Here is a 15,428-nt window from a genome sequence, read left to right on the forward strand (position 1 = left end):
AATACAAAACTGGGGGCTAAAAAATAATTTTTGTGGGAAAAAAAAGGATTTTTTATTTTCACGGCTCTGCGTTATAAACTGTAGTGAAACACTTGGGGGTTCAAAGTTCTTACAACACAACTAGATAAGTTCCTTGGGGGGTCTAGTTTCCAAAATGGGGTCACTTGTGCGGGGCTTCTACTGTTTAGGTACATTAGGGGCTCTGCAAACGCAATGTGACGCCTGCAGACCATTCCATCTAAGTCTGCATTCCAAATGGCGCTCCTTCCCTTCCGAGCCCTCCCATGCATCCAAACGGTGGTTCCCCCCACATATGGGGTATCAGCGCACTCAGGACATATTGGACAACAACTTTTGGGGTCCAATTTCTCCTGTTACCCTCGGGAAAATACAAAACTGGGGGCTGAAAAATAATTTTTGTGGGAAAAAATTTTTGTTTTATTTTTACGGCTCTGCATTATAAACTTCTGTGAAGCCCTTGGTGGGTCAAAGCACTCACCACACATCTAGATAAGTTCCTTAGGGGGTCTACTTTCCAACATGGTGTCACTTGTGGGGGGTTTCTACTGTTTAGGTACATTAGGGGCTCTGCAAACGCAATGTGACGCCTGCAGACCATTCCATCTAAGTCTGCATTCCAAATGGCGCTCCTTCACTTCCGAGCCCTTCCATGCATCCAAACGGTGGTTCCCCCCCACATATGGGGTATCAGCGCACTCAGGACAAATTGGACAACAAATTTTGGGGTCCAATTTCTCCTGCTACCCTCGGGAAAATACAAAACTGGGGGCTAAAAAAATAATTTTTGTGGGAAAAAATTTTTGTTTTATTTTTACGGCTCTGCATTATTAACTTCTGTGAAGCCCTTGGTGGGTCAAAGCGCTCAAACACATCTAAATAAGTTCCTTAGGGGGTCTACTTTCCAAAATGGTGTCACTTGTGGGGGGTTTCAATGTTTAGGCACATCAGTGGTTCTCCAAACGCAACATGGCGTCCCATCTCAATTCCTGTCAATTTTGCATTGAAAAGTCAAACGGTGCTACTTCCCTTCCGAGCTCTCCCATGCGCCCAAACAGTGGTTTACCCCCACATATGGGGTATCAGCGTACTCAGGACAAATTGTACAACAACTTTTGGGGTCCAATTTCTTCTCTTACCCTTGGGAAAATATAAAATTGGGGGTGAAAAGATAATTTTTGTGAAAAAATATGATTTTTTATTTTTACGGTTCTGCATTATAAACTTCTGTGAAGCACTTGGTGGGTCAAAGTGCTCACCACACCTCTAGATAAGTTCCTTAGGGGGTCTACTTTCCAAAATGGTGTCACTTGTGGGGGGTTTCAATGTTTACGCACATCAGGGGCTCCCCAAACGCAACATGGCGTCCCATCTCAATTCCAGTCAATTTTGCATTGAAAAGTCAAATGGCGCTCCTTCGCTTCCGAGCTCTGTCATGTGCCCAAACAGTGGTTTACCCCCACATATGGGGTATCGTCGTACTCAGGACAAATTGTACAACAACTTTTGGGGTCCATTTTCTCCTGTTACCCTTGGTAAAATAAAACAAATTGGAGCTGAAGTAAATTTTTTGTGAAAAAAAGTTAAATGTTCATTTTTATTTAAACATTCCAAAAATTCCTGTGAAGCACCAGAAGGGTTAATAAACTTCTTGAATATGGTTTTGAGCACCTTGAGGGGTGCAGTTTTTAGAATGGTGTCACACTTGGGTATTTTCTATCATATAGACCCCTCAAAATGACTTCAAATGAGATGTGGTCCCTAAAAAAAAATGGTGTTGTAAAAATGAGAAATTGCTGGTCAACTTTTAACCCTTATAACTCCCTAACAAAAAAAAATGTTGGTTCCAAAATTGTGCTGATGTAAAGTAGACATGTGGGAAATGTTACTTATTAAGTATTTTGTGTGACATATCTCTGTGATTTAAGGGCATAAAAATTAATCAAAGTTGGAAAATTGCAAAATTTTCAAAATTTTCGCCAAATTTCCATTTTTTTTGCAAATAAACGCAGGTAATATCAAAGAAATTTTACCACTATCATGAAGTACAATATGTCACGAGAAAACAATGTCAGAATCGCCAAGATCCGTTGAAGCGTTCCAGAGTTATAACCTGATAAAGGGACAGTGGTCAGAATTGTAAAAATTGGCCCGGTCATTAACGTGCAAACCACCCTTGGGGGTGAAGGGGTTAAAATAAAAGAAAGGTACAGGATATACAATTCATTGCAGGGGCCTCTGGCATGGTAAATAACTCCTTTAGTGGAGCAAATAATGTGCTTGTGAATATCGGAGGTTAGAGAAGAATGTTTTCTCTGAAATACCACAGCGTTTCACAGTAACAAAGAAATATCTGTAATAAAGGAGCCAGACTCTGATGCTCTTCGTGGTTCGGGCATTATGAATTACCTAATAATTTTTTTATTTATCCTATACCATGTCTATATTTATTTAGATCATATCTACATTTACCAGTATATTAAGTGTATCCATATTAGCAGACACCTGCTATGCCATATAGTACATATAGTATAGTGCTTACCTTGAGGATACTCATCTGGTGGCCATTTCCATCCGGTTCACATGACGGGTCTACTTCCATCCAGTGACTACGGTCGGGGCCTAGACTTCTTATTAATGACGGATCACTATATACCACAGCATGCCTCTAGTTTTTCCCAAAGATTTCATCTCCATTTACTTGGATGTCTCAAAGACTTTTCTTTTTGTCCATTTCCTTAAGGACTTTTTTCTTTAATCCTGGTTGGGACAGCAGTGACCCTGGACATTATTTGGTGCCTTTTTGGGTTGGACTTAATGTGGTCTTAAATATTACTCCAGATGTGATACATTTTTTTATCTTTTTATGTTTGCCTTGCAGTGTCTCCAATGGGGTCACAGGTAGTTCAATTGAGCTAGGTTATACAGGCACTCCATCTATTCATCATGGAAATCCATGCCATCCCCTCCCGTGCTCTTTCGAACTCCCCCTATAGAAACATTGCAAGATTGTATGCACTCTGTGTTGCACTTTATACCACTATAAGTCTTAAGGGATTGCAATTTTATTGAATTACCTCTACTTTTTCATTTGCTTTTTTAATGTTCTTTACTCTCTTCTTTTATTGTGGATTGGTGGGTGCACTTTCTTAAGTACTAAATATTGTGTTTTAGTCATCCCCCTGTTAACAACTCTTTTATTCACCTCATGTGGTTATACACATCATTATTTTGCACTTTATGATTCACTTCATTTTCTTTCTGTTTCTTCATTTATGCAGTGGTCACTTTAAGGCATTTTTCCACTTATGAATAACGATCACATCTGTCATTTTTTTCTGCATTATATTAAACGCGATACGGCACATTGGTCGGTTTAGTCACTTTATTAGGTATTTTTCTGGTATTTTTCCCATAGGTGTCACTTTTTTGATTTGAGGACCTATAGCGTCATATCACAACTAGTGTTGAGCATTCCGATACCGCAAGTATCGGGTATCGGCCGATATTTGCTGTATCGGAATTCCGATACCGAGATCCGATACTTTTGTGGTATCGGGTATCGGTATCGAAACAACATTAATGTGTAAAATAAAGAATTAAAATAAAAAATATTGCTATACTCACCTCTTCGACGCAGCCTGGACCTCACCGAGGGAACCGGCAGCGTTGTTTGCTTAAAATGCGTGCTTTTCCTTCCTTCCGTGACGTCACGGCTTCTGATTGGTCGCGTGCCGCCCATGTGGCCGCGACGCGACCAATCACAGCAAGCCGTGACGTAATTTCAGGTCCTTCAGTATTTTAAAATTACGTTCCGGCTTTGTGATTGGTCGCGTCGCGGTCACATGGGCGACGCGACCAATCACAAGCCGTGACGTCACGGGAGGCAAGAGACGCGCGCATTTTAAAATGCGCGCGTGTCCATCCTCCCGTGACGTCACGGCTTGTGATTGGTCGCGTCGCCCAATGTGGCCGCGACGCAACCAATCACAGCAAGCCGTGACGTAATTTCAGGTCCTTGAGTATTTTAAAATTACGTTCCGGCTTTGTGATTGGTCGCGTCGCGGTCACATGGGCGACGCGACCAATCACAAGCCGTGACGTCACGGGAGGCAGGAGACACGCGCATTTTAAAATGCGCGCGTGTCCAGCCTCCCGTGACGTCACGGCTTGTGATTGGTCGCGTCGCCCATGTGACCGCGACGCGACCAATCACAAAGCCGGAACGTAATTTTAAAATACTGAATGCCTAGAAGGACCTGAAAATTACGTCACGGCTTGCTGTGATTGGTCGCGTCGCGGCCACATGGGCGGCACGCGACCAATCAGTAGCCGTGACGTCACGGAAGGAAGGAAAAGCGCGCATTTTAAGCAAACAACGCTGCCGGTTCCCTCGGTGAGGTCCAGGCTGCGTCAGAGAGGTGAGTATAGCAATATTTTTTATTTTAATTCTTTATTTTACACATTAATATGGTTCCCAGGGCCTGAAGGAGAGTTTCCTCTCCTTCAGACCCTGGGAACCATCAGGGATACCGTCCGATACTTGAGTCCCATTGACTTGTATTGGTATCGGGTATCGGTATCGGATTGGATCCGATACTTTGCCGGTATCGGCCGATACTTTCCGATACCGATACTTTTAAGTATCGGACGGTATCGCTCAACACTAATCACAACACATTATCTATCACATGTCGAAGGTTGCACCCTTTTTTATTATAAAGTGCTGTATATTTTGTTGGTGCCATTCTCCTCTGTCATAACTCTCACTATATGTGGTCATATATACCATTGTTCTGCACCACATGATAATTATATACACACTGTAATTTTATTTTTCCTGTGTTCTCTCTTTAATGCAATGGTCACTTTTTTATATATTTCTTATACATATGATTGCACCTCTCACTTTATGCAGTATTATAGTAAATACGATGCTGCACACTGTCTTGCATAGTCACTTTATTGGGATTCTCCCGATACCTTTTCCAGAGGTGTCAATTATTGATTTGTGGACCCATTGTATTTCCTTATTACACATTAAGTCCCTTGCTGCAGTAATCACCTATTCTTTCTGCTGGCCATCGAATGCCCGGGGGTGCACGTGCGCCTTTTGTCATATATCCACGCACTTCCGGGGGTGCTTGATACTGGGCTCACATGCGTTCCAGTATGAGTTCCAGCGAGCATGACCCAGAAGTGCCTTTTACATCTGGTGCATGATGATGGCGACACGGGCCAATAGACCCCGACAGCTAATTTGCTCCCCGCCCGATATAGAACTTTGCATCTGTAGTTTCATTGGCTCTTTGTTCACATAATTGGGCCATCCCTCCTCACCCTGACATGCCCCCGGAAGAAGCCCAGGGCAAAACGTGTGTCGGGGTGAGGGGGAACATCCAGACTATCCTGCTCCATTTGTGGTCCCGGTGGGATAAGATTATATGATCCAGATACTTTGCTATCCAGTGATTATGTTTATATTTTAAGTTATGATTCGCACTTTGTATATCATTACCATTGGGCCACCCTTCATTTTCATTACCCTCAGTTTCTTGCAGTACCTAAGTCTTTACTATGGGCTCTTTATAGGATCTCATGCTTTCTTGAATGTGATGTTACAAAATTTATATTGTGATTTGATAGTAGAGCATGTAATTTTCTGATTTAGAATGGGTCACAGACAGTATAGCTGTAATATTTGCTATCATTTTTGATCAGGATAGTACCGTAGTACCCCCTAAAGGGTTCATATTGTCATCTATAGTCTTTAGCATTTTTTATGATTATTATTTTACCAGCAAATAATAAAACTTTTTGGTTTTAATTATAGTCTGGATCTCTTCTTCTGACCAGCTATTTTTACTTTTTTCTGTTGTTGTATATTTATTTGAAGTGTCAGCTTAGTTATTTGCAGACATTTTTTGAACTTTTCATATAGTACAACTGTTAGGCACTTAACATTTTTTCAAGGAGCAGTACAGAACCATTTATTTGGTAAGAAACCTGCTATGCCATACTGTACCCCTGATATGCTCTAAAAACGAAGCTCTTTACTTGGTCTCAAGACATCTGCATAGCGTTGGCAGTTCAATGGGCCATATTAGCTACTAGACACTAAAGGGCAGATGCCTAGGGTGGAAGTTGTGGGTGACGGCAAAGCAGTCATTAAGTAGACAATCCAAGTAACTGCATTTGGTAAGGGCATGAGTAGTGTTCCTGGACATGTGTTGGTAAAAGGCTAGGATGCCACACAGGAAGAAAGTGGCGGTTGGTGACCGAGTACCAAGGGTTGACTACCACCATGAGTAGGCTGAAATCCTCCCTGTCAACAAGCCTAAACAGCAACATTTCCATAGCAAGCAGCCTGCAAATGTGCCCATTTAGCCTTTAGATGGCTGTAAACTTTCTATTTCACTCCAAAGCCTGGGCTAGGAAAAGCTGAACGCTGTGCTGGGGCAAGGATATTGAAGTGCCTGATGATGGTGCATCAGAATGTGCAAGAATAGGTGCAAGGGCAGGTATCTGTGCCAGTGTCATGGACCGAAGGCTGGAAAGCACCTACCACAGGGAAAAGGAAATGGCATGACCCGCTTTCTGTGCTGGCACCAATCATTGATCCAGGCTTTTGGCCCACTGAGTCGGGTGCTTAGATGACACGTGTCTGATAATACTGGTGGTGGTTAGGCTCTTTGTGGTCAGACCCCTGCTGATCTTGGCACTTCACAGTTTGCAAATGACCATTTTTTGTCTCAGAACTATTTTTTAAAAGTCTCAGGCTGGGGAACACAAACTTTTTGACAGAGAAATTCAAGAGTATTGTTGCTTTGGAAAACAGTTGCCCTCCTTCTTCCTCTTTTCACCTCACTGCCTCTTCCTGACTTATTGGCAACTGTGTTTCATCATCATCTTCCTCATTAGACAAAATTTGCCTTTCCTCACCATCATTTTCTTGTGGCCGTGGCTGCTATAAGTTTTGTGCATCACTAAACAGTATCTCCTCCTGTCCCTCTTGGAACATTCGGAGTGATAGGCCACAATTAAGAATTGATGTTGTAAAGAGCTCCTTGGAGTGTCCTAGTGTGGGATCATTAGTCTCCTGGGACTCAACATGATGGGAGTAAGTAGGACCAGGGTGATGATTAAGTAATTCAAACTGTTGGCTGGTGAGATTGGACCAAGCGGAAGACTAGGTGGTGTTTGCAACTCTGCTGTAAACATTATCTGCTATCCAAACGACCACTTGCTTGCACTGCACTGGCTTCAGAAGTGGTTTACCGTGCCTTCCTGGAAAGTGTATGGTCATGTTTCTTGTGCTCCAGCAACAGGCATAGTCACACCTGTCCCCCATATCCTAGGTGTCTGCTTGCCCGATCATAAGCACTTCCATTTCACTGTCACTTGCCGAACATATTAAGCATTATCTAATTGCCACTTTTCTTAAAACCAAGATCATTTCTCATTTTTTAAAAAATGATCACATGCAGAAGTCAAAGTGTTTTTTAGAGTTTAATACCATCTTTATTTACCACAAATAACACTTGTTTGAAGTGTTATATAAAACCAAAATTTACCACATATCATGGTTTGAATGATGTTTTTGCACTGGAATGTAACATCAAAATGTACCACTGATCACGCAATAGTATATGGGTGAGTAATTGAATACAGAAAAATGTTCAAAAGGCTTTTTTGGACTGTTTCATAGCACAGAAAATTTTCACAAAGCACCTAATACTCTATGAATTACATTATAGTCAATTTTTTCACCCCATAAAGAAAAATTTGGTCTACTGCCGCAACTTTATATTTAGCAAAAGACTGCAAAGCCCTAATGCCTGCCTAGAGACTGTATTCAGCCACACTCCCTGCTTCTGCAACTCTCTCTCCCTCCCTAGGCTAAATGCAGGTTGTGCCTGATACAAGCAGCAAAGCACAAAATTAGCCCTTACATGGACTGTTAATATGATGATTCAGCTTTAGCACCAGTATCAACACTAGAGGACTCTGATTCATAAAACTATGCACACACAGGCCTAGACAAGCACTCTCTCACTCCAATAAGAACTGTCACAGAGCTGTGCAATGGCATCGGTGTGCCAAGCCTAGCGGAGCCAGACCTTTTATAATCCCTGACGATGTCAAACGGCTATAGACCTAGAGGATGACTCCTTGGTCGAGTCACATTCAAGTGTATACAGATCATTCATTAGAAAGATCTCTGTGCTGTACTGATCCTTCAAATATTTGAAGATTCTAAAAAGATCACCCCTAAGTTTTAGCTTTTTCAAAGTGAATAACCCTAAGTTTGATAACCTGTCTTGGTATTGCAGTCCACTCTTTCAGCTATTTCCTTCAATGGCAGTTACAAGGAATTTCAGCAACTCATCTGCTTTGCAATTGTGACCCATTATTCCTCCATTACCGCCTTACAGCTTGCATGGGAGCTGGTCAGATTGACAATTCTGTAGGAGAGGTGTCACTTGGCACAGCAATGCACTGATCAGCTAATCTGCATCCACACACTCTATCCTTTCCTTGCTGTGTTGGTGCTAGCTATTGGAATCAGACTAGCACTTACACCTCCACTGACTAGGTGAGTTGGGTAACACATAAAATCTCTCAATGTAACTAACACCTGTCCTGCAGAACAATGTCAAAAAGACCTCTCCTTCACAGGTGACAATGACACTTTTCTTTGCAAAGGTATTAACTGACTCACCTGTTCTGCAGAGGTGTCTGTATTACTTTAATAGGTAGCACCTGTACAGCCAGGGAAGTAATACATTTGACACTGTGAATACAGATTCGTTAAGTGCATATCTGTGCTAAGGAAGGAGAGAGAGGGACCATCCACTACACATTAGTAGAGGCCAGGAGGTGGAGCCCACCTGGAGATTCACCAGCTATCCAGTGGGACAGTCCAAGCCTGCTGAATACATTGAAATGTTTTGAATATTTTGTTTCCATTATTTCATCATATGGATATTATTAATATGTCTATTGACCCTGTGATTTCCATAGCTCCATAGATTTTCTTTCTTGGTGTTGCAACTTTAATGTTAATGATTGTATATGCAGACTAGAACACCCAACATGTTTTTCGTATCTGTATCGCTACCATGAATTTATGGCAAATCTATTTTCATTGGGCTAAATTCTGTCACTTGATCACACACATTATTTCCTCTACTTTGTCAGGCTTCCTTGTAGTGAGTAGTTGTAGTGAGTGAGTCCTGTATCACCTATCATTTCCACTGTATAGAGAATTGATTTACGGAATTTATCCCTGAACAATGTGAAATGTGACCTAAAATAATCAGTGATTAAATTGTAGTTTTTTGCCAAGAACAATTAGAGGACCCAGGTGCTACACTTATTTATAGGTATATGGTATAAGGAACTATACCTTTCTATACAGGGCATATCACAATGGGCCCTTGATTACCCTGCTTGTTTCCAGTCATCTCTATCTCTCTCTGATTTACAAATTGGTCTCCTGATGATACACTTTCTTGAGGAAACATGTCGAGGCATGGGAGACTGACACTGACATGTTAACACAATCATTTTTTTTAATTATTTTGATGATGTGTCTTTATGCCCTGTATATGCTTATGTTGTTTAGACTAGTGATATATCAGCATCTGCATGTCTAGCAGGGACAACTAGAGAAAACTAGTGTGAGCCGGTGTGGAGCGGGAGCACCAAATCCTGTATTCCTAGGGTGCCAACCTATGCTGCTAGGCAGGTACAGCCTAGTTTGATTCCAGGGAAAAATAGGATTTATATATTTTGTGATATGAAATGGGATTATTTCCACTAATATGCAACAGTGGTAATACAAATTATCTTGTTCATCCCTTTAATGGTGATAACAATTTCTTACTACCATATGATCTCTATATTATTGCAATCTACGCTTTTATTGGAACCCAATTAGTTTCTTTTCTGATTATTACCGTGCACAGGGCTGGGTGTTTTTTTTATTATTAATTGAATAAATTATAAATTGATGCTGTAAAGGGGTTTTTGATGTACACTAATGACCCAACTGACCAAAATGTATTGACTGCAAAGATGCATTTTGATGGGTAGATTTCTGGCCATACATGAGGCCAATCAACAATTGTAAGTCAATCAGCATCTATTCACAAGGGCCCAATCTCTCTACCTATTGCATATCTAAGGAATTTGGCCTCCTCTTTCCCCATGGACCCTTTATTTGTAATTTATAAAGAACCCCACCTTCATGAAAGCATCAAACACTGACTGGACCTTTCCCAGGTGACTTTCCCAATCTGGACTGAAGATTACAATATTATTCAGGTATGTCACAGCGTAATTCTTACGTGGTGTGAAGATCCGGTCCATGGCCCTTTGGAAGGTGGTCGGAGTTTCCTGCAGTCTTAACGTCATCCGGACACATTGGAAGCAACTGTTGAGCATCGAAATAGCTGTCTTCTTCATGGCTTCTTGTAACGTGGGGATTTGCCAATATCCCTTTGTTAGTTCCAAGGTGGTTATGTACCTTGCAGACCAAGTCTCTCAATCAGTTCATTGGATATGCATCAATCTTGGAGACTGTTGATCATCATTACAGAATCTCTACTCTCCATCAGGTTTCGGATCAAGTCCAATCGGATTAGACCACCCTCTTTTAAATTTCTCAATGACTCTGAGATTCATCATAAGCTTCACTTCTTACAAGATCAGTTCTCGAGAGGGAGACGATAAGACAAAAAATGCAATTCTGGTTTATTATTTATTCTTTCATTTATTCTATTTACCACAAAGACTAATTAATTTTGCATTTTAACACCTTTGATGGGCCAGACTCCAAGTGCGGCAATGCCAAATATGCTAGTTTGTTATGCTTGTTTTTTTCATTGCTTTCATTTTTAAACTTTTTTTTTTCATTTTTTCAGTCTCCTTAGGGGACCTAAACCTGTGATTGTATTAACGCTTATCATATACTATTTGAAACTATTAGTATTGTAGTTTGTAGGATAAATCATAGTCTGCAAAGCAGCTTAGCTTATGGCACAAGAGAGCCAAAATGGCAGTGATGGGTTCCTTTAAATATAAATATAGATGTAATATTCCATTCTAGTGAAATAATATTTTATAATCATAGCTATGTAGCATGTCATCTGACAAGTTGTAGATTGCTGTATCTGTATACAATCAGAAACAATAACAATATAGCTGTCACAAAGGTGTTGGGACTTTGGGCGCTAACCAGGTCCCTAAAACTAGGGGCGCCCTGGTCTATCTGTGTCTCCCAAATTACTCCTGAAGGTGGAAACACTGGGTTCTATTGCCTTGCTATGCTCCTACATCTACCCTGATTTGTCCCCTCTCCTCCCAGGGAAGTGGGAAGCTGAAGTGATTAGGGACACACTAGCCAGACAAACAAGAGAAGACAGGAATTAATTAAAAAAACAACCATACAAAATACACTCACCAAACAACAGAGTGGGACACGGGTGTTAAAGGAAGGAGAAACCAAATAGGAGAGAATGATGATGTGCACACAAACAAAACTTCAAGCAGCAATCTCCTGAAAAATCTCCAAACAATCTTCATACATCACCAGAACCACCATTAGTACATGAACACATCACCAAAACCACTAACAGTACAAGAATAGAGCACAAGGGCCATCATCAGCACATGAATACTGCACTAGTATCAACTGCAATGTCAGGTCAACCACTGCCAAATAAACTAGTATCATTCAAACCTACAGCTCCCAGTATGTTCTTAACAATGGTAATAAGATGTTTTGAGTTACTGTTTCCAGACATTGTCAGACTACGGATCATACAGGAACAACAATCTGACCTTCTGAATCATATCCCAACTAAGTGCCATTAAAAGTTGCAGTGTCAAAATAATGTCCTCTGTATAAATATATTTGTTGTGACTCCAAATAAATTATTTGCCCTTTCTGTCGGTAAAAAATATGACACGCAAAATTATGGTTCATTGCCTTGACATCATCCACTGTTATGAACTAAAACTGCCACACTACTCATCCATATCTATGCTGCACCACCTTTTATAATTCTTTCACATCTGTATAATGTACCCACCATACTATGGCCTCAAAAAACCCATGCCATCCCACCATGTACAATCATAGTTCCTTATTTCTTTGGCTCTACAATGGAGCACTTACCACTAGAGCACTCACCTCGAGCAACCAATTCTGTGCAGCAGAGATTTCGATAGCATGATTAGGTGATCTCATCATGCTGCTGTACATTGCCTCAAACCTGAAAGTGCCCATGCACCACTCATAACCTCAATTGCATTTATGTCCGAAAAAATGAATATAATTGAATGTAAAAAGCCGGGAGCCGATAATATAGTTCTTCTCTGAGATGGCAGCTGGCTTACCAACCAGTTCGGATAAAGAGCCAGATCCCACTCCTGAGAGACACCTTGGACCAACATCTGTGTGAGTGTTTATATTTAGTGATGAGCGAGTATACTCGTTACTCGGGTTTCCACGAGCATGCTCGGATGGTCTCCGAGTATTTTGGCGTGCTCGAAAATTTATTTTTCGTTGCAGCAGCTGCATGATTTGCAGCTGCTAGACAGGCTGAATGTATTCAGGCTGTCTAGCAGTCACAAAACATATAGAAAAATAAGGCTAAAAGCCACAGCCAGCTCACCGACAGACCGAAGGAGCACGGAGATTTTGTCCAGACCAAGACGTGCAACAATGGAAGATGAGGAAAAGATGTGTACTCCAGCTCCTTAAAATCTTGAAATTCTTTATTGGTGCATATAAATATAGCGCGATTAAAATCCTTGCTCAAAGGTGGATGCAGTCATGAGGATAGACTGCATCCACCTTTGAGCAAGGATTTTAATCACTCTATATTTATATGCACCAATAAAGAATTTCAAGATTTTAAGGAGCTGAATCACACATCTTTTCCTCATCTTCCACAGTCACAAAACATGCAGCTGCAAAAAATAAATCTCCGAGCACGCCAAAATACTCAGAGACCACCCGAGCATGCTCGGGGAAACCCGAGTAACGAGTATACTCGCTCATCATCACTACTCATTTTCCCTCATGGCACAAGCAGCCCTTAATACATATTAATTCAATTCTAGTAGTAGTAGGGCCTATAGATTGTAATATGTTGTTATTGTTATATGAAAATTTAAATAAGACAAGTCAAAATGAAACTGTGACTGTCCAGTGAGTGTAACAATTCTATACAATTGTGTTCACTAGTTTACAAAATTTTTGCTTTCTTGGCCTTTTTCCAGAGAATATGAATGAAAACACAAAGGATAATTTGGATGTTTTGGGTTGTCATTATGATTTAAAAAGAGAAAACACAGTAGTTTGACAATAAATGGCTTCACCCAACCACTAACCGTGAGTGGAGAAAAAGTTTTGGTATTATCATTCATATTGTCTGAAAAAAGGCCAAGAAAGCAAAAATTCTGCCGAAGTAAGTAAACTTTTGAGCACAACTGTATGCATTCAGAGAAATTATTTTCTGTTCTTTTATTTTTTTCAGCAGTCGCATGTTTCAGAAGCGGTGGGTAAAAGTGGATGGACTTTGCATTTCGTACTATCATAGTGACAGGGTAAGATTTTAGTCAATTCTACTTAATAGTGACATTGTATGGTAATTTAGTCTGTAATACAAACATATTACAAATTTGGATTTAAAATAAAAAAAACTCTTTAAATGTCCAGTAGTGCAATAGTGATACATGCTTCTAGTGTTTCTTGTGTACTAGTGTATCCATTGAGGTTCTAGGATAATAGAGCTGTTTAATATGTGAACAAAAGATTTACTTTTGTTTTTCTTTCATCTCAGTGGCCATCATGACCTTAATATGATTTTTCGACCGACACCTTTAAGGCCTCTTTTACAGCATACTAAAATGCTGTAAAAAAGTTATAAAATCCCCTTTGCAGATCCCCAAAAGACCCTTTATTATACAAACAGATGGTGTGGTCCAGCCTGATGGGCATCTTTGGTCTTTACGGTATCTCCTCTCTTCCTTCAATCACCATCCTCCTTCCCTGATTTATGTGAATGAAGCATCCTACATCATCCACACAGTGCCCCCCAATCGTGCTCGTCAGAGAAAAGTACTATAGTAAGCATGCGGAAGAAAAGGCCAAAGAGCACCTATGACCCAGAAGTAAAGCCGGTGAATACACACTGCAGATCTTTGCTCTGCCTTTTTCAAAGCAGGGAGATGTGAGCTTGCACAGGAGCACAATGGGGGACACTGTGTGGATGATGTAGGACGCGTCATTCACATAAAGCAGTGAAAGATGATGACAATTAAAGGAAGGGAAGAGGCATTGGATCATAACCAGAGATGCGTATCAGACCAGACAGTGTCATTTGTAAGTATAATAAAAGGTCTTTTGGAATCTGCAGAGGGAAATGATGACTTTTTTTACACCATTCTAGTATGCTGTAAAAGAGGCCTTGATGGTGGTGGCCATACCTTATATGGAGTAAACCTGGTGATAGGTTCCCTTTAACAACTTCATGACCTTGGACATACTCAGAACGTCCTGGTTAGGAAGTGCTTCCTGACTTCGGACTTAGGCTGGAGTCACACTAGTGATTTTAAAATCAATCCAATTTTGTTCCTGCAAAGTCGGAGTGTAATGCAAGTGTCATGAGAGTGTCATGCATTTTTCATGGGAGTGCAATCCAATTTTTCACACTTAGCATCCGATTTACATACGAATGCAGTGTGATTGCTATCCGACTGCAATGCGATTTTAACATGAGCTTATACATAGAGCAATTCTTTACATCATTTACACATCATTTTCAAAGGAAATATTTTTCAAAACATACAGTACAGACAAAAAGTTTGGACACACCTTCTCATTTAAAGATTTTTCTGTATTTTCATGACTATGACACTGAAGGCATCAAAACTACGAATTAACACATGTGGAATTATATACTTAACAAAAAAGTGTGAAACAACTGAAATTATGACTTATATTCTAGGTTCTTCAAAGTAGCCACCTTTTGCTTTGATGACTGCTTTGCACACTCTTGGCATTCTTTTGGTGAGCTTCAAGAGGTGGTCTTCCAACAATCTTGAAGGAGTTCCCAGAGATGCTTAGCACTTGTTGGCCCTTTTGCCTTCACTCTGTGGTCCAGCTCACCCCAAACCATCTCGATTGGGTTCAGGTCTAGTGACTGTGGAGGCCAGGTCATCTGGCGTAGCACCCCATCACTCTCCTTCTTGGTCAAATAGCCCTTACACAGCCTGGAGGTGTGTTTGGGGTCATTGTCATGTTGAAAAATAAATGATGGTCCAACTAAACGCAAACCGGAAGGAATAGAATGCCGCTGCAAGATGCTCTGGTAGCCATGCTGGTTCAGTATGCC

General features: G+C 40.8%; 1 protein-coding gene across 3 annotated transcripts in view; it reads left to right on the forward strand.

The window, feature by feature from the left end:
• ARAP2 (ArfGAP with RhoGAP domain, ankyrin repeat and PH domain 2) overlaps positions 1-15,428 on the forward strand; it is a 441,859-nt gene that overhangs the window by 54,594 nt on the left and 371,837 nt on the right. For 2 of the 3 annotated variants that reach the window (XM_077279928.1, XM_077279929.1), the window contains one exon: positions 13,569-13,638. In XM_077279928.1, coding sequence (XP_077136043.1) covers positions 13,569-13,638 — 70 coding nt within the window. The remainder of the gene's footprint in view (positions 1-13,568; positions 13,639-15,428) is intronic. The other variant, XM_077279930.1, reaches the window with a different exon arrangement.

The sequence above is a fragment of the Ranitomeya variabilis genome, chromosome 1 (genome assembly GCF_051348905.1).
Source record: "Ranitomeya variabilis isolate aRanVar5 chromosome 1, aRanVar5.hap1, whole genome shotgun sequence".
Taxonomy (NCBI): domain Eukaryota; kingdom Metazoa; phylum Chordata; class Amphibia; order Anura; family Dendrobatidae; genus Ranitomeya; species Ranitomeya variabilis.